We start from the raw sequence: 19,459 nt of genomic DNA, 5'->3' as shown, positions 1-19,459 counted from the left end.
CCCTCTAGCTGAAACCAGCTCGCCCTTGCTTGAGGAAGGCAAGGGCACCTGGGACTTGTTTTTGCTGCCTTGTACCACAGCCCAAATCCCAATAAACCTTGCTTGAATTTCTCATCTGATCTTCATCAATTTCTATTGACTAAAGAGCCCAAGGACCCGAGTTGGTAAGACCATGAGCCCAGAAAGCAGCCACCTGGCTCACCCACTCCTCAACCCCTCACTTCCTAAGAGCAGAAGGGCCCCTTGGATCCTAGCCTTCCTCTTCATTTTGTTACTGACACAGGTTCTTGGACTCTTTAATGGACAGAAATCAATAAGGAGCCAGACAAGATATTCAGGCAAGGCTTTACCAGGACTCTGACTCGAACTATAGCAGCAGGGAGTGAAAACAAGCCCCAGGTGTCCTTGCTCCTCCCCGAGGGGGCATGCAGGGGCTAGTTCCTTAAATGGGCTAACAGGGGCGGGTCTGTGGGTTGGGTCAGAGGGGTGACTCAGGCGGTCTGCCCAGGTCACTTGGTGGTGCCCCTGTGCAAGGATCACGTTCAGTACCCCGTTTTTGCTCCCAGCACCTCAGGAATGGCAGTTGGCCTGTGGCCTTTTTGTGCATCAGGTTAGTTTTAGTCCCTCATAGTTTCTTTGTATTCTGCTGCTGGGGGAGATGCCTGTCCAGGTGCAAGCATTCCACTAGAGGGTCCCAGGTCCTAGCCTATCAACTGATCTCAGTTTCGACTGAGCTTGGGCTTAGTTGCCCCTCAGCATGTGGGCGGAGAAGGCAATGGCACCCCACTCCAGTACTCTTGCCTGGAAAATCCCATGGATGGAGGAGCCTGGTAGGCTGCAGTCCATGGGGTCGCTAAGAGTCGGACATGACTGGGTGACTTCACTTTCACTTTTCACTTTCATGCATTGGAGGAAGAAATGGCAACCCACTCCAGTGATCTTGCCTGGAGAATCCCAGGGATGGTGGGGCCTGGTGGGCTGCCGTCTATGGAGTCGCACAGAGTCGGACACGACTGAAGTGACTTAGCAGCAGCATGTGGGAATCTTAATGCCTTGACCAGGGATTGAACCCTTGTCTCCTGCGTTGGAAAGCAGATTCTTAACCACTGAACCACCTGGAGGAAGGCGGGGGCGGGAGGAAGAGGCCCAGAGAGATGCCCACAGGTGTCAGTAAGTCTGAAGGGGACTCCTCACCCAGGGCTGCACCACTCCCCTCTCCTCTCAGTTCCGTATGACCTGAACATGCATCCTGCGGACCAACCAGGGACCTCAGTCAGCAATCACCATCTTATTTTCCAGGGAAAAGGAATCTTGAGAGCCAGGAGAAATATTCACCTTCTCCTGAGTAAGATGGGCATGGTCTGAACAGGGGAGCCAGCTCAGCTACTCAACTGAAATAAATCTGAACTAAGATGCCTCGGACCCTTCCCCCAGGCCTGAGGTCCTATGATAGTATAAGAAGAGCCTAAGTCACAGAATTTAACCCTTGAACAACCACAGCACACCACCTGCAGCAGAATAGAGCCAGATCTGAGGCCCTGAGCAGGCCTGGAACCCAGCCGAGAGTTTTGGGTGGGCTGTGTGGAAGTTCTGTCAACCTGGAAGGAGAGTTCTGTGCTCCTGTTTTAGGACATGGTTTAATGAGAAACGGCATAATGAGAATCCTCCATTCAGCAGACAGCCTCGGGACGGGAGCCCCCAGCCCACTCCCCGCGGTCATCCCTGTCCCGAGGTGGGATGGACTTTCTCATGGGCATACACAGCACCTCGTCGATGTAGATGGTGTTCTCCTTGATCTGGATCTCCTCCTGCAGGGCCAGCTGCCTGCAATTCAGGCCTTTCAACTCTATGTGAGCTTGGGCTAGTGTTTCCTTCAATCTAGAAGAAGAGGAAGAATGTGAAGGAACAACGTATGGCTTCATGTCACTGCTTCAGGGGGAAAAGTGTATTCGTCTATTTGGTGCTGGACTCAAATTGATGTGTCTGCTTCCTTTCTCCTCTTTAAGACAGAAATTTCCAATCGGTGGCCCTGGACCAGATTCACAAGGCAGACAAACCTGTGAACTTCCGACATTTAAAACTAGAATTTACCTAAACATCTGGATTTGGCCTTTAGAAAAATGTCAACATTGGGTCCGTGTCCTGCATGGCAGCAGTTGGTTGGAGTAGGTTCCTCTAGAAAGGAGCCCCTAAACATGATAGATGCAAAGGGCAAAGGTCCTTATGCCCAGATGGCTTCACCCATGATGACATTGCCTAGCCCTGCTCTCAGTTCAGGGTTTTGTGTGTGTGTGTGTGTGTGTGTGTGTGTGTGTGTGTGGTGGTGGGGGGGGGAGGTCTTCCCTGCTATGTGTGGGCTCTAGAGTGAGAAGGCTTTAGGCTCTAGAATGCTCAGGCTCAGTAGTTGCGGTTCATGGGCTTAGTTGCCCTGTAGCATGTGGGATCTTAGCTCCCCGAACAGGGATCGAACCCTTGTCCCCTGCATTGGAAGGCAGATTCTTAGCCATTGGACCACCAGGGAAGTCCTCACAGTCCAGGTTTAAATGGAGCCCCAGTAGCCCTTTGCCTGAGTGGTTAAGTCACTTCAGTGTGCCTGACTCGCTGCAACCCCATGGACTGTAGTCAGTTAGGCTCCTCTGTCCGTGGGATTCTCCAGGCAAGAATATTGGCGTGAGTTGCTGAGCCCTCCTCTAGGAGCTCTTTGCTTACCTTGCAACATTGTGGGTGATCTCACCGACCTCCTTGATCAGCCTGTACTGTGCAACATCTCGACACAGCTCCACGTTAGGCCGGTGTGTCCTGGTCTCCAGGCGTGTGTGAGCCACCTTGGCAGGCCCTTCTTGGTCGAGGATGGCTTTTTCAAGAACCACAATGTTTTTCTCCTGGGAGGCGATCTCTTCCATGACCTTACAAAAAGGGTTAGAGTAGGTGAGGCCAGTCTGTGTTCCTCAAAACTCGACAGCAGACACTCTTAGGGGGTTAGGAAGAGAGGACCTCGGATTATCTACCGATGCAGGCCGCCTGAATAGGTCTGATCTCTTTTCCCTAGAGCAGTGACTGCTGGTAGATAAGGTAACTCACCCAGCCTTAGAATCTCAAGCATGGAATGGATACTGATGGCCATTGTTGCCTCATCTTCTCAAACATGTGGATTTCCTGGGGAATGCCCCCAGCAGAGGCTGGAGGCTGCCCATGTACCTTGGTGTGTGTGTGCTAAGTCGCTTCAGTTGTGTCTGACTCTTTGCAACCCTATGAACTACTGCCCGCCAGGCTCCTCTGTCCATGGGATTCTCCAGGCAAGGATACTGGAGTGGGTTTCTGTGTCCTCCTCCAGGGGATCTTCCCAACCCAGAGACTGAACCTGTGTCTCTTACATATCCTCTACTTTTGTATCATGAAAGCTGCCTCAGCCTGTTTCCTTACCAATCCACCCACTAGGACCAGTTGTTCTCGCTACAGGAGTAAGCAGTTTAATCTGAGTTTTGTTAGTTTCTCTGATGGTGGCTTTATGCCAACAAAAGATGTCTGCAAGGTACTTGGGTTTTTAGATTAATATTTAACTAGTTTAAGATTTTATTTCTTCCTTTTTTTCCTTTTTAAACTTTGCATCATGGGAATTTCTAAACATACATGAAAGTAGATAAAACGAATCTCACGGACTCATCATCAATTTAAGCGATGATCATTCATTGATATATGGCTGCTTTTGAACTACAGCAGCAGAGTTAAGAAGTTGGGACAGACAGTATACATTATGCTCTCACTGTTTTGAGCTTCTGTCCAGACTGTGAATCCCAAAGACATGGTAATAACTTGACAGCTTTCCAAATGCTACATGTATCACCATACTGTGGCATCTTATTTTATTTTGTATTATCAGTGCATGTTCATCATGTTAAGAAAAGTGGGCTTCATGGGTTGCACTAGTAAGGCAGAGTGAAGTTTAGGTTTTGTCCGTCTATTGGAGAGCAAAGCACTGTGTTTATTATGCAAGGACACTACAGCTGTACTGAAAGAATACACTAAACATCAACAGTACCAGACTAAGCATTCACCACAGCATTCCCAACACACAGGAGAGCAATGATCAGAGAAACTGGAAATTTAAAACTGTATCTCATCACTGCAGAATTTCTTCACACAGAGGAAAATGAGGCTTCTATCAAAATAAGATTCTAAGCGGCTCATGTGTTAGCCAAGTAAGGAAAGCCATTTACTTGATGGTGAGCTAATTAAATCAAGTTTGATTGCAGCAGCTGAGAAAGAGTGTCCAGGGAATATAAATTATTTTTAAGACTGTTAGTCTGCAAGGATAGCTGCTCGAAGAGTTACGGACACAAGGAACAACATCTATAGTTAATTAAAAGCACACAAAGCACATGAGTTTGCATGGTTTTCTTCTGCTCTTCGTGAGTTGGCCGGTGTTCTGATCCTGTTCAATGTCGTTTATTGAAGGAGTCAACACTGAGTTTGAAGTAAAGAATTAGCCTCTACGAATGACTGCATGAAATAATTATAGGTGAGGATATTTTCAAAAAGTTAAGAAAACAGGAACTCAGGACAACCTGAAGTGGAATCTACTAAGTGTTAGAGCTGATGATGATGTGGATACATGTTGAGCACAAAAAGGCTTAGCTGAGCATATTTACAGAGCTCGTGGAAATGTCAGCATTTTAAGGACTGTGGCTGGTTATTCATTAGAAAGTGCTTTGCAGAAGACATGTGGATCTATCATGTGTTATCAAACCAATAACGTCAACAGCGAACCATGAAGTTCACTTGGACTGGCTTCCATGGACTTGGCTGTCTTCATTTCTGTGAATTTTTGTCAGAAATAGAAGTTGGTTATCCTCACTTGTCATACTACTCGGCAGTAAAATGGTTAAGCAGTGGTGAAATGTTCTTGTGGTTTATTTTAGCTTGGGGCCAAGATTAAAATTTTTCTGAACAAGAACAACCTCTGTTATCAAACATGGAGTGGCTTTGGAAGTTCATTTTTGCTGCACACTGAAAAATATTTCTAAGTGAGTCAACCTAAAATCACAAGGCAAGACAGCCCTTTCATGTACTGGCTGCGAGAAAGTCATTTCAACAACTGACATGATTTGGGTCATAAGTAGAATCAAGTTGCTTTCTTTGCTTCTGCTGCTGCCAAAAGTTAAAACATGAAGTAAGACCTCCATTCCCCTACACGTTTGCCAAAGAAATATTCTTCCAAGTTCTGGAAATTTTTTTTTCTGGACATCAAAGCAAGTGCAAAGGAAATTTCCATACTTCAAAATTCACTTAGCTGTGCAATTAAGAGCTTCTAACTATCCTTCGACTGGGAGTGATTAATCTGATATGTAAGGAGGTACTAAAAGGCAAATACTGTACCAGGAGAACAATTTAACAGGATTCTATAAAGGTCTTCTAAGCAATGGGCGTGTTCAATTAAAAGCATATGCTCATAGGTGGCTATGTCTCCTTGGCCGTGCCTATCCGAATGAATGGATGCTTTCAAAAATGAAATATGCAAAATCTCATTACAGGTCAGCATTAACAGGTGAACCTCTGCAATAGTTTTGGTAGAAAATACTAACTTTGAACCCCAACAAAGCAATTGTTTTCTTTCCCCCAAAAGAATCAATCCCCTTCTCACCAGAAGACCTGTAAAAACAACACCCAGTTATAATTATTTATACTTTTAATTTTACCAATAGAGAATTTGTGGAAATTTGTTTTCTTATGTTAATATCTATGTAATATCCTTGATCTTGTGTCTTGGCCCACAAAAACAAAAATATTTACCTTCTGACCCTTTATAGAAAAATGTTGCTGACTCATTAAGGTAACTGAAGCCCTGTGTTAGATTAAACATTCTTGTACTAAATTCTAAGTATAGCTGGAGTTAAAATACGTTTTGTTCAAATAAGGAAATAATTGTGTCACTGAAATAAAAATGGGGGCCACGCTACCCTTTAATTTGAAGGTCATCTCCTCAATTTGTCAAGTCTCTTCGTGACCACGGAGGTTTCCGACCAGACGATATGCAGGTGGAGACTTCTCTCATAGAGCGAGGTCCCTATCTCCAGATGAGGGCAGGGAACCTCACCTGATTTGTTTTAGTCCATCATTCTGGCCTGCCCAGACCATTTTTTTAAAAAGCTAGTTATCACTTTTCACTTTTATTTCATTTTCACTGGGCTGTGCCGGATCTTAGGTGCAGCCTGTGGGATCTTTAGCTGTGGCACATGAACTCTTAATTGCGGCAGAATCTATTTCATTGACCAGGGATGGAACCCGGGCCCTCTGCATTGGGAGTGCAGAGTCTTAGCCACTGGACCACCAGGGAACTCCCAGGTGCTCATTTCAGATGAGGCTTCCAAGGCCTCAGCCCCACAGCCCCCAGCTCCTGCAGGGATCTCCTCTGGTAGGACGGGGCTTCTCACAGGCCTCTGCAAAGACTGGCCTCTTGCCTTTTTCCTTACAGTGGATCCTTCCAACCTCTGCCTTCCTATCTCAGATCCATCTTTTGAGGCCTGGACCAAGCTCTTACCCCACTAGGAAGCCTCTTGACTATATTTGGCTATGTTCATCATCGTTACTATTATTGTTGTTGTTATTATTATTAGTAGCAGCAGCCAATTAAAAAAAAACGTTTATTTTGCTGCACCAGGTCTTAGTTGTTACCTGTGCAATCTTGGGATCTGGTTTCCCTGACCAGAGATTGAACCTGCATCCCCTGCTTTGGGAGCACAGAGTCTTAGCCACTGGACCACCACATAAGTCCCAGCAGCGTAAAGAACCTGCCTGCCAGTGCAGGTGACATTAGAGATGCAGGTTCGATCCTTGGGTGGGGAAGACCACCTGGAAGAGGGTACGGCAACCCACTCCAGTATTCTTGCCTGGAGAATCCCATGGGCAGAGGAGTCTGGTGGGCTATAGTCCATGGGGTTGCAAAGAGTCGGACACGACTGAGCAACTTACACCCGTGTGCGCGTGCATGCACAGAACTTCAGAGTCATAAAGAATATCTAAGAGCATACAGTGCATCTCCATGCTTCACAAAGGAGGAACTAAGGCCTGAAGCAGGGAGATAGCCTGTTCTTTGTAACAGTGAGTGACAAAGGAGGCCCAGAGCAGCGCCAAGACCCTCTCCAGTCCTCCAAAGTCCAAAGCCTGCTGCTAAGACGGAGAGAGGTGGATGACATTTACTCCTTAGCACCCAGGATCACAAGCCCTAAAGGCCATTCTAGGTTTCCAGAGTGAAACCTTCTGAACGAGCTCGTCCATAGGCCCCCTAGGAAGCTCACCTTGTCCAGATGAAGAGCCAGTTGGTCCCTGGCGTCCTTGGTCTCCTTCAGCCCGTTCCTGAAGGCGGTGTCCACCACATCACACTGCCTGCGCAGGTCACTGGCTGTCTGGAACAGGATTCGGTCCACCAGGGCCTTCAGCATCAGGGAGTTGTTCCTCTGCTTGTCAGCCTTCTCCACGTTGGTGTTGGAGAAGTCTAGCCAGTCTTCCAGACTCACGGAGCTGAAACAGGACCCACGCACTCGTTCATAGCATATCTGGACTTGGCGTGGGGGTGTGGGGGGAAGGACAAGTGACTGGAAACCAGTGGGAAGTTAGGCCTCCCTCCACCAGTGGAAGCACCTAGAACATTTCCCCATCTCTAGGCAGAGTGAACACTGGTCTGTCAGTGGCAATAGCTGCCACTCTAGGGAAATCTACTTACTCTCTGCCAGGCACTGGGCTGGCACTTTACAGACACTCTCTCATTTAATCCTCACGCTGGCCTAGTGAGGTGGCTTTCATACCCCCATTTGAAAGATGTGGGAAACAGGTTCATAAAGATGGAGTAACCTGGTCAACATCACACAGGTGGGGACAAGGTAAGTATCAAAATAAATTATAGTAGTCACAGATTATAATGTGAGTGTGTGTTCAGTCGCTAAATTGTGTCCCACTTTTTGCCACCCTATGGACTGTAGCCTGCCAGGCTCCTCTGTCCATGTGGTTTTTCCCAGGCAAGAATACCGGAGTGGCTTGCCATTTCCTTCTCCAGGGGACCTTCCCAGACCAGGGATCGAACCCATTATCCTGCATTGGTAGGCAGATTCTTTACCATTGAGCTACCTGGGAAGCCCACAGATGATCATACACTGAAAAAAATAGGATAATCATGAGTGTATACTGAAATGCTATAAATAAAAGAATTACTAGTTTGACAAGGAATTAAGCTTTATATAGCACTGAGGAGTCTCAAAATAATGTTAATTGGGAGATTCAACATTATGGAATGTTGCATATTTTGTCATATACTATATATATACTACATATATGACAAAATACACAATATTCAAAATATGATGCTGTTTAATAAATGCAGAAGCAGGCAGAACAAACCTATTAGAAGCCGGGAATGTGGTTCTTTTTGGGGGAGGAGAGGGGGGACATTGATCAAGAGGGGGCGGGGTGGAGGTTTTGGCGTTGGTGGTAACGTTTTATTTCTTGGCCTGGTTGGTGGAGACTGTTTGCCATCTGGGATGGCCCCTGATGACCCCCCATGTCTCCTGGTGTTCACACTTTTCTACAGTGCCTTCCCCTTGAATTGTGAGATGAACTCATCGACTCATTTCTCATGAATATATGTGATGAGAGGTCATGTCTGAGATGAGGTTGAAAGAGGAAGACTATGGCTTCTCTCTTGGATGCCTTCTCTCTTTTGCTTCCTCTTAGATCAGCTGCCATGTCGAGCCTTCAGATGAGACCGCAGTCCCAGTTGACAGGTTGACTACAGCCTGAAGAGAGGTGAGCCAGAGGCGACCAGCTGAATGATGCCTGGGCTCTTGACCCACAGAAGCTGGGAGATAACACGCTTGTTGTTTTAAAGCTGCTAAGTTTGGGGGTAACTTCGTAACAGCAAAAGATAACTAAAATGATGATAATTCATTAAACCATTGATTGTTATTTGTGCAATTTTCTTTCTTTTCTGTTTTTTTTTTTTTTTTTGGCTTGTGGGATCTTAGTTCCCAAAAGAGAGGTTGAACCTGGGCCCGGATAGTGAAAGCACTGAATCCCAATCACTGGACCAGGAAATTCCTATGCAGTTTTCTATATGTATGATTTACTTTAAAAAAGGAATTCTGGTGCAGTTTTCTGTACATATGTTTTACTTCAAAAAGAATGTTTTAAAAATTAGAATGAGTTAGGTCTGTGATCTAATATTACTTGAAACATGTAAATCAGATGTTATAGAAAAGGTAAAGAGTATAATCTCATTTTTGTAACAAAACTATTTGTGTACATGAGTGTATATGTATGTTTGTATGAACATACAGGAAACACTGGCTATCTCAGGGAAACTATTAACTTGCTCTTTATATGTTTTCAAATTCTTCTACTTGTTAAAAATGCAAATAGGTAAATGAATAAATTTGAGAGGTTTTAAGATTTTTATTTCAGGGACTTCCCTGGTAGTCCAGTGATTAAGACTCCATGTTTCCACTGCACGGGGCACGGGTTCCAGCCCTGGTTGGGGAACTAAAATCCTGCACCCCACAAAGTACAGCCAAAAAATATTTTTTACATCAGACTTTCTTCAAGTGGGGCCTAGCCTGGAGGACTGAGGCACCACTGGGCCCTATAGGGTAGTCACTGCTCAGCGCCTGCCTTTGCCTAAAACCTGCCTCTTCCCAGCTCCCAGCTTAAGGTCAGGATGATGTCCTAGGTCCTGCTGGCCTCTCCAAGAAGCACTGGGGCATCACACAGTGGGGAGGAGGACAGCGTGGCCAGGCCAGCAGGGACTCACTCACTTTGGTTCAACCCTCACGACATTCTCAGAATACTTGATGTTTGGCGAGTTGTTGTTGAGTGAGAAGCAGATATCATCAATGGTTATGGCTGTAAACTTGTCCCTCAAATCCTTTTCAAGATTGTACTTGGCAGAGCGGTTTAACCTGAAGGGAGAAGGTAAATTGGGTTTCTTCCTCTCGAATGCCCAAGTGGCACCTACATCAGGTTCTTGGGAAACCCTGGAAAACGAAGCTAGTCTAGTGCAACACAGTGGCACTTCCTCCCATCCTCTCATCCACTCAACACACACACACACACACACACACGCACACACACCCCATTAACGCTTGGTGACCAATTAATGTATCCAGGCCTGGACTTCGAAATCCTCCTTTCAACTGTGGCCTTTTCTGACGTCACCATGTGGCATCCTGTTTGTGAGAGGTCAGCCCGGGCAGGAAATGGCTCCAGTGCCCTCCACTTTCTAATCAGGGGTGAAATTCTGCTGCATCCCAGCCCACCACCAGAGAGCAACTGTCAGGCATGAGAGGTTGTCCAGGTCTCGTTCTGAGTGTTCCCTGGCCACCTTGGGGAATGCAGAGTGCTTGTAGGATATTAAATACCATTCTTCCTGAGCCAGGGAGCATGGTCTTGCAGGGCACAGCTTTTCCTACATACGCCCAGTGGAGATGCGGGGGCAGTACCTGATTTGCTCGCATGTCTCCTCCAGGGTGCGGGTCAGCAGGGTCATTACTCCCCGGATGATCTCATCTTCCTTGATCAGCTCCTGTTCCACCTCATCATGGACCAGGTCAATGCCAACCCGCTTCTCCCTGGCCGGGAGAAAAGTGGACGGTCATCCCATGCGTGGAGGGAGACAACTCAAAACTTGCTGACTTTTAAAACTATCAAGAACAACTGAACCCAATCCATCTGGACAATGTGACGGGGATGTACATTGAAAGTGAAAGTCTTAGTCACTTAGACGTGTCTAACTCTTTGTGACCCCATAGACTGTAGCCTGCCAGGCTCCTCTGTTCATGGGATTTCCCAGGTAAGCATACTGTAATGGATAGCCATTCCCTTCTCCAGGGGAATCTTCCTAACTCAGGGATTGAACCTGGGTTTTCTGCATTGCAGGAGGATTCTTTACCATCTGAGCCACTGGAATATACATTAGCTGGTGTCTATTTGACTTCAAAATATCAAAAACACAAAGAAGAAAAATGAATCAGTGATTGGTCACTTGGTCTGAAAAATGCCAGCTGGACTTCTTTGCCTTAATTTCGCCATCAATTCAGAAGACTTTTCCTTCTTACCTATTTATTGGAAAGACTGTCTTTTGACTTAGAACTTTAAAGACAAATGTTTTCTAGTCTTGTTGAGCCCAGTCTTGTTTTTTAACAAGGGTTGAATTGAAAAAGATGCTTTATAATAATAGTAATAATAATAATGTCAAAATTAACAGTACTCCATCACTGAGCACTTACCATGAGACACACACTGTACTGAGCTTTTCATGTGAAAACTCATTCTCCTATAACCTTTCAATTACAGGGGAGGAAACTGAGTTTCAGAGAGGTTACAGATCCTGAGTCACAGAATTGGGCATTACACATGCTTTTAACCACTTCCTCCCAAAATTGATCGGTCACCATCTGATAGTTTGTTCTTTTCCACCTGCCTGATAGTGCTTGTGAGGAAGGCTCCATCACTCACCAGCTGTGTGGGCTCAGGCACATTGTGTAATTTATCTGTGCCTTGGTTTCTTCTTCTGTGAAATGGGTATAACTATCAGTACTTCCTAGGGTTGTGGCAAGGAACAAAAGAGATATGAAAGCAGACAGCATGGGACCCAGCACAGAGTAGCATGTACTCAATCCACTTAGCAACATCTACATCCTAATCACCCTTAGGTGCGGAATTGAGCCAACTGGATGTTGGCTTCTTTGAGCAGCTGCTACTTTCCTTTGCTTTGCTGCTGCTACTGCTGCTAAGTCGCTTCAGTCGTGTCCCACTCTGTGCGACCCCATAGACGGCAGCCCACCAGGCTCCCCCGTCCCTGGGATTCTCCAGGCAAGAACACTGGAGTGGGTTGCCATTTCCTTCTCCAATGCATGAAAGTGAAAAGTGAAAGTGAAGTCGCTCAGTCGTGTTCGACTCTTCGTGACCCCATGGACTACAGCCTACCAGGCTCCTCCGTCCATGGGATTCTCCAAGCAAGAGTACTGGAGTCGGTTGCCATCGCCTTCTTCCTTTGCTTTACTAGCTCTCTAAATCTGGTTGAGTTGCTGCCTGGTTGCTGCAGAGGGTCCTGGTGAAGCTCACTGAGGCAACAGGGCTTTCTGAGGAGGAGGAACAGAGTGGACAGAGCCAGAGTGCAAGCAGCTCAACACCCCAAGTGCATCCCCCTGTCGGGGATGACATGCAGGACCGGATGGAGAGCTCACTGGGGACCCAACCATCAGGGACCTCGTTTTTAAAGCTGAGAAGTTTGAACTTGATCTTGAAGGTGTTAGGGCATAGCGTGGTAAAGAAGGGATTTTAAAGCCGGGGGGTGACCTGGAAAGATCTGCACTGGGGAAAGTTCACATAATAGCCAGTGTAGACAATGCACTCGATTGGAGGGGGCTATGCTGGCAGCAACAAGACTTGCTATGGTGCTCCAGAAGATTTATGGGGATCAGGTCTGTGAATCAGAATCACCTCAAAGCAGAGAGGAGCATCCTGCTCATAGTACTTACATGAGGGAAATTATAGTAAAAAGGTACATTAGCACAGTGCTCTCTGGAGAAGGCAATGGCACCCCACTCCAGTACTCTTGCCTGGAAAATCCCATGGATGGAGGAGCCTGGTAGGCTGCAGTCCATGGGGTCACTAGGAGTCGGACACGACTGAGCGACTTCACTTTCACTTTTCACTTTCATGCAATGGAGAAGGAAATGGCAACCCACTCCAGTGTTCTTGCCTGGAGAATCCCAGGGACGGGGGAGCCTGGTGGGCTGCCGTCTATGGGGTCTCAGGGAGTCAGACATGACTGAAGTGACTTAGCAGCAGCAGCTCTGGATTATGAAGTGCTCCCATGTGCTCTGTGTATGCGAGCAGGCTTGTCCTCTAGCAACTGTATCTGCTTTGTCTGCCCAAAATAAAGACCACCATTTCCCAGTTTCTATTGGTGTGGCCATGTGACTAAGCTCTGGTCAGAGACGCAAGTAGAAATGGTGAAAGCTAAACCCTAATTATTCCTACTTGTTGGAATGTAGACATAATGGCTGGCACTCTAGTTGGCGTCTTGAATCATGAGGTAACCTTGGGAGTGAAAACCAAGCACAGGGAGGAACAAGATTAAAAAGGCCTGGAAGCCTGACACTGTGGCATGCCATGACAACTCTGAACTAGCTCCAGATTCCTTAAATGTGAGAGGAAAAAGGTCAATGTTATTTTGTCCCTTTCTGATTATCCACAGCCAAACCCAGCCCTAACTTATATATTGAAGTTAGTTAAGGGCAGAATTTAGACATGAACCAAGTCCAGTGCTCCTTCTGCTGCCCAGCACCATGAGTATGCTGAGATAATTTCAGGCTCTAAAAGAACACATGCTTATTTGTTTCATTCTAAACCACCACCAAGCACAGTTGGTTTTTACCACTCAGCACTTCATTTCCCAGAAGATTCATTAGAGGAACCATCCCTCCTACCTGTATTCCAAGCATTTCTCTGTGATGCGCAAGGGCTCTTTAAAGCTCTCAAGGGCTTTCTGCAATCTGGTCTGATAGAGGAGTAGATCTTCAGTTGCATACACCAGCTGCTCAAGTTTGTCATCTAACTCCTTCTTCCAGAACCTGACTTCCTCAAGTCTCTGTTCTGAAGCACACAGAGAAGTCACTCCAGGATGAATCTATTCCCAGTGCAGTTAACTGTTAGATTAAAAACTTGAAGACTATTGTGAAACTACCAAGATACTTTCTTTCCTTCTCAGAATGGTGCTACTTGGGGTATCTATACATCTTTGTGTTTATTAGAACGGAAGGAAGGAAGGAAAAAGAACATATTTCTTCTTATATTCAACATCAAAGTAATCCAAAGATCATTCTACACTCATTGACTCTAATTCCTCAAGGCGCCCTGTTTTAAATAATTTTTAATTTTGTCAAAGACACAAAAGTATATTGTTTGAAAAGTCCCTGGGCACCACTTTGAAATTGTGTTCATAGGAATGGGATTGTCAAGAGAGCATTACTCTTTCTTTAAGACTCAGCTTAGGACTTCCCTGCTGGTCCAGTGGTAAAGAATCTGCCTGCCAATGCAGGGGACATGAGTTCGATCCCTGGTCTGGGAAGATTCCATATGCTTTGGAGCAACTAAGCCCATGTGCCGCAACTACTGAGCCTGCACTCTAGAGCCTGGGCTCCACAAGAGAAGGCATCATAATGAGAAGTCTGCACATCACAACAAAGAGTAGCTCCTACTCACTGCAACTAGAGAAAGCTGGAGCACAGCAATGAAGACCCAGCACAGCCAAAAATAAAAATTAATAAATATTAAAAAAAAAAGACTCAGCACAAATATTCCTCTTTAGGATGTCTTTTCCAACTCTCCAGTGTCTACTCCACCTTCACTTCTGTACCCCTTCCCACAGCACCTATCTAGTTATATTCTGACTAATAATTTTTGTATCTTTCTCCTCCTCAATCTGAGAGCCTCTTAAAAACAGAGGCTCTGATATCCCTGTGATATCCATAGTGCTTAGTCCATGGATGCTCTTAGATGCTCAACAGATATATATCAAATCAATAAAAGAATGACTGATGGATGACTGCAAATCAGACTGGGTTACCATGTCTCTTGTTGTTCAGTCAATGAGTAGTGTCTGACTCTTTGCGACACCATGGACTGCAGCACGCCAGGCCTCCCTGTCCTTCACCATCTCCTGGAGCTTGCTCAAACTCATGTCCATTGAGTCGGTGATGCCATCCAACCATCTCATCCTCTGTCATCCCCTTCTCCTCCTGCCTTCAATCTTTCCCAGCATCAGGGTCTTTTCTAATGAGTCAGCTCTTCTCATCAGCTGGCCAAAGTACTAGAGCTTCAGCTTCAGCATCAGTCCTTCCAATGAATATTCATGGTTGATTTCTTTAGGGATTGACTGGTTTGATCTCCTTGCAGTCCAAGGGACTCTCAAGAGTCTTCTCTAACCCCACAGTTCAAAAGCATCAAAAGCATGTCTCTTAGGGCAATGAACTTAAAGACAGAATCTGGAGAATACATGTTTCTGTCTAATATTTCAAGATAATACACTGCCACTCCTGAATAAGAAATGCTAATGACAATACAGTATCATGCAAACATGTTTACAAACATAGCAAGTGTGTTATCTTACCTAGTTTCTTATTCACATCGCTTTGAGATTTTCTTGTGGTCTTTTCAATTTCATCCACAAGTCTCTGGCTTTCTGCTACCAGGCGTTCAGACCGGGACCTTTGGGCTTCTGCTCTGTGGTACTGGTTTTTGTTAGCAATTTGCCACTCTGCGCGCAAGAACTTGGGTGGCTGTTGTAGTAGTTTGGCCATTTGAAGTTTCCAAAGTCCTGCTCAAAAGTAGATTTTTTTTTTTAGATTCACTAAAAGCAAATCGTCTTGTTTTTAATGTCAGTTTTTATTAAAGTGTGACATTCGTACTAAAGAGTGCCCAAGCCATAATCTGTACACAAAATGAAAAACTCAGTATATCCAGCACCCAGATCAAGAAATAAACATTACTAGCACCTCATGCCTTGTTCTGGCCACTATTCTTCACCCCAGCCCCACACAGTAACCGCTATTCCAATTTTTAACACTATACATTAGTTTTGATATTTTTGAACTTAATGTAGAATCCCTAAGTACTCTTTTTTCCTATACACTCTTTTATCTGACTTCTTAACAAACAGCATTATGTTTGTAAGATTTATCAGTATTGTTCATATAGTTGTAGTTTGTTCATTCTCATTGCTGTGTAGTATACCATTATACCACAATTTATCTCTCTCTCTCTCTCTCTTTTTTTTTTTTTTTTTTTTTTACTGTTTATGGATATTTGAGTTTTCGGTTTGGGGTTATTATGAGAATGCTATGAATATTCACATTTAGAGAGAATGTGTATATTGGTGAACACATGCATGCATTTTTAGAACTCATTTGAATTGCTAGGTCATAGGGCAGTGTTCTATTTTAGTATTGCCTAACAGATGAATCCAGGTGTGTTTTCTAAAAACGAAAAGGGCAAATGTGACATCTGTAAACTGACAACTGGGTACTGAGCCTATTCAGCAGATAACAGAAACAAAAGTTTCTCAGGACAGAGAACAGGAGAGAACAAGAAGAGGAACCCATGAAGAGGTAGCAGGCAGAGGCCAGCAGCAACAGAAAGAGGAGTATACAGCCATTAAAAAGAATACATTTGAATCAGTTCTAATGAGGTGGATGAAACTGGAGCCTATTATACAGAGTGAAGTAAACCAGAAAGAAAAACACCAATACAGTATACTAACGCATGTATGGAATTTAGAAAGATGGTAACAATAACCCTGTGTACGAGACAGCAAAAGAGACATTGATGTATAGAACAGTCTTATGGACTCTGTTGGAGAGGGAGAGGGTGGGAAGATTTGTGAGAATGGCATTGAAACATGTATAATATCATGTATGAAACGAGTTGCCAGTCCAGGTTCGATGCACGATACTGGATGCTTGGGGCTGGTGCACTGGGACGACCCAGAGGGATGGTATGGGGAGGGAGGAGGGAGGAGGGTTCAGGATGGGGAACACATGTATACCTGTGGCGGATTCATTTTGATATTTGGCAAAACTAATACAATTTTGTAAAGTTTAAAAATAAAATAAAATTAAAAAAATAAAACAGATAACCATCAAAAAATTGTTTAAATAACTTATGTAAGGAAAGATTAAAAAAATAAAAACTCCAAAAAAAAAGGAAATATATGGTGATATAACATGAGGAATAGCATATATACAAATACAATAGCATCTCTATAAAAATTCTTATGAAAATAGTGAATTTGTGAATAAGGGAGTTTCTAATAGGGATGTAAGAAGAATCTGAAATGTATCAGTGAGCATATTGCATTTTATATATATATATATATATAAGGAGTAAGAAGATTTTGAAATATTTTGATAAAGACAGATATGGATGAACTTGCATAGAAAATTTTGAAATTCTAGGCCTGTTTCTTATGGTTATCACAATATACCAATATCTTTGCTGATGTCATTAATTTCACATTAAAGTAAAAAGTAAATTAAAAAAAAAACATTAAAAAAAAAAAAGAAAGAGGAGTATGTCTCTTCCTCCTCTGCACACAGCGGGCTTCCCTGATGGCTCAGATGATAAAGAAACCACCTGCAAAGCAGGAGACCCAGGTTTGATCCCTGGGTTGGGAAGATCCCCTGGAGAAGGGAATGGCAACCCAGTCTAGTATTCTTGCCTGGAGAATCCCATGGACAGAGGAGCCTGGCAGGCTACAGTCCATGGGGTCACAAAGAGTCGGACACGACTGAGTGACTAACACACACACACACACACACATACATCTGCACACAGCTCTGCCTGTGAGACCTGTCTTCCTCAGACAGGGTTGAAATTTGCCCCCACCCACGTGCATGTGTGCTAAATTGCGACTCTATGGACTGTAGCCCACCAGGCTCCTCTACCATGGGATTCTCCAGGCAAGAATACTGGAGTGGGTTGCATGCTGTCCTCTAGGGGATCTTCCCAACCCAGGGATTGAACCCTCGATCTTACGTCTTCTCCATTGGCAGGTGGGTTCTTCACCACTAGTGCCACCTGGGAAGCCCTATCCTCACCCAAAACATATGAGTGCCTGCCCTTAAAGGCTTCTGAATCTCTGAAGGTTGGAACTGAAGTCAGATCTTGACCAGGCTGAGTCTCAGACCTCGGGCCCCCTCTGACAACATGGGTCTCCTAATCCAGTGCATCCAATGGCCTCTGCCAATTTTGTCTGAGTGTGGGGCTCAACATTTAACCCCAGATTTCTGGATAAGTCTGAGCAGCTCCCAGAGAAATCGAAATTAGGGCTAAATGAGGTCGAAATTAAACCTAAATGTTGGCTGATTCCAATGGGCACAAGGCACTGGAAAAAAAAAAAAGTTGGTGTGGTGGGGCCGAGGCTTACTTACCTCAGCGCCACAAAGAACTACTTCACAACTTGGGGATAGGAGCCTCCTTACTCCAGCGGGAGCTCAGGGCCTTTGAAGAAATGGGACGTAAACAGCTCAGGCTCTATGGCAACCGGTAACGCGTTACCAGGGCAAAGAGGGGTGGGGTCTGCTGCGAAGCTGCGGTTACTCCGGAAGGCTTTGCGCAGGCGCGAGTGTTGTCTTTTCGCCTGCGGTAGGGACTTGGAGATGTGGCTTGGGAGGGCTCTGGCCAGATAGATATCTACAGCGAAGATGCGGGACACCAACCTGGGATTCAGGAGGCCTGCGACTGGTCCTGCTGCGGGCTGGGCCACCTCGGGCCGCACTGGGTCTCCCCAGATGTACCGCGAAATTGGGCTGGACGATGCCTCCAGGTCCTCGCAGCCGCAGGCCGGCCTGCTGCTGCTGCTAAGTCGCTTCAGTCGTATCCGACTCTGTGCGACCCCATAGACGGCAACCCACCAGGCTCCCCGTCCCTGGGATTCTCCAGGCAAGAACACTGGAGTGGGTGCAGGCCGGCCTGGGGCCACTTAAACCACAAACCCGACGCTGCATGGGGTTAGCGGGGAGAGATTCCTGGGGTTGCCGCGGCCGCGGGGACCGGGGGTGGGGGTTAGGAGGAGGAGGGATGAGGAGGGGCACCCCGGGCCCGTCCCTCAGCCTCCAGTCAGTGGTGGTGGCCAGACCCAGGGCTAGGAGTCAGGAGTGGTTTCTCTATCTAGAAAATGAGTGGCTTGGAACTCCCAAACTAGACTACAGCGTTCGGAATATGTTCTTTATGATTGTAGTGCTGGTAAAGCACCCCAAGAGTTGGAGGAGGGGATTTAAAAAAAAACCCTGAGACTCTCACGGAAGAACTCATCCTTGTAGTTGAGGCCAGCCAGCTGGACTCTGCTCTGCTGCTTCTGCCCTCTGAAAGGCCAAAACTAGGATGCTGTTGCCTCTGTTGATGTATTAACAAAAATAGAAGAAGAAGAAGAAAAAAGAGCTCTCCAACTATTTATTTTGGATGTTAAGTAAAATATTTTCAAAAGAAAAACCTTGTTTTGCACCCACACAGGCCAGCAAAGGAATGAGTCCAATAGAGAAAGTATGGAACAGTTTATGATCAATACTTACTCAGTGTGTATCTGGCATCAGTATATGGGTAAGGGAGGAGAATATATGGTTAGCTACGGAAGAGTATATAAAGCAGATATGCAGCTCAAGGCTTAGAATTTGCTAAATTAAGAAGTGTACAACCAAAGCTTATATTCAAAGTAGGAATACTCAAGCAAAGCACGCTGAAGTTTTAAGTGATTTTGAGATTTTTGTTAGTTGGAATAAAACCATGTTTCCCAAATACAATGAGTTTCCTCTGGAATTGGTGTAGCTCTGTTTCTGCAACCAGCCTCTTCTTGTGTGGGAGGCCTGAATGGGCAGCTCTGAGTGCAGGTATGGGGAGGATGCCTTTGGCAAAC

At 45.4% G+C, this 19,459-nt stretch overlaps 1 protein-coding gene and 1 long non-coding RNA gene across 2 annotated transcripts; one reads left to right on the top strand and one right to left on the bottom strand.

Moving 5' to 3' along the window:
- The first annotated feature begins 360 nt into the window (after positions 1–360).
- On the top strand, positions 361–1,471 carry LOC129649433 (uncharacterized). The gene is made up of 2 exons (XR_008713110.1): positions 361–610; positions 1,300–1,471. It is a non-coding gene; the product is annotated as an uncharacterized LOC129649433 (long non-coding RNA).
- On the bottom strand, positions 1,291–18,032 carry TEKT1 (tektin 1). The gene is made up of 8 exons (XM_055576854.1): positions 17,979–18,032; positions 15,161–15,367; positions 13,479–13,644; positions 10,485–10,613; positions 9,801–9,944; positions 7,296–7,518; positions 2,710–2,906; positions 1,291–1,878 (listed from the first exon to the last, which is right to left on the bottom strand). The coding sequence occupies exons 2-8, from the start codon at positions 15,348–15,350 to the stop codon at positions 1,671–1,673; spliced, it is 1,257 nt and encodes a 418-aa protein (XP_055432829.1). The 5' UTR covers positions 15,351–15,367; positions 17,979–18,032; the 3' UTR covers positions 1,291–1,670.
- Positions 18,033–19,459: the final 1,427 nt, after the last annotated feature.

This window comes from Bubalus kerabau, chromosome 4, assembly GCF_029407905.1.
Source record: "Bubalus kerabau isolate K-KA32 ecotype Philippines breed swamp buffalo chromosome 4, PCC_UOA_SB_1v2, whole genome shotgun sequence".
In the NCBI taxonomy this organism is placed as follows: domain Eukaryota; kingdom Metazoa; phylum Chordata; class Mammalia; order Artiodactyla; family Bovidae; genus Bubalus; species Bubalus kerabau.
The sequence above is the reverse complement of the archived record's forward strand: the minus strand, read 5'-3'. Positions and strand labels throughout refer to the sequence as shown.

What these genes read in the sequence shown, in the direction of transcription:
- TEKT1 (XM_055576854.1), bottom strand. Translation starts at nt 15,350, where the DNA reads ATGGCCAAACTACTACAACAGCCACCCAAGTTCTTGCGCGCAGAGTGG. An exon ending in GAGACATGCGAGCAAATCAG is followed by an intron (nt 9,945 to 10,484) that starts GTACTGCCCCCG and finishes TTCTCCCTTCAG; the next exon opens with GTTAAACCGCTCTGCCAAGT. An exon ending in GTCGTGAGGGTTGAACCAAA is followed by an intron (nt 7,519 to 9,800) that starts GTGAGTGAGTCC and finishes GTCCTGTTTCAG; the next exon opens with CTCCGTGAGTCTGGAAGACT.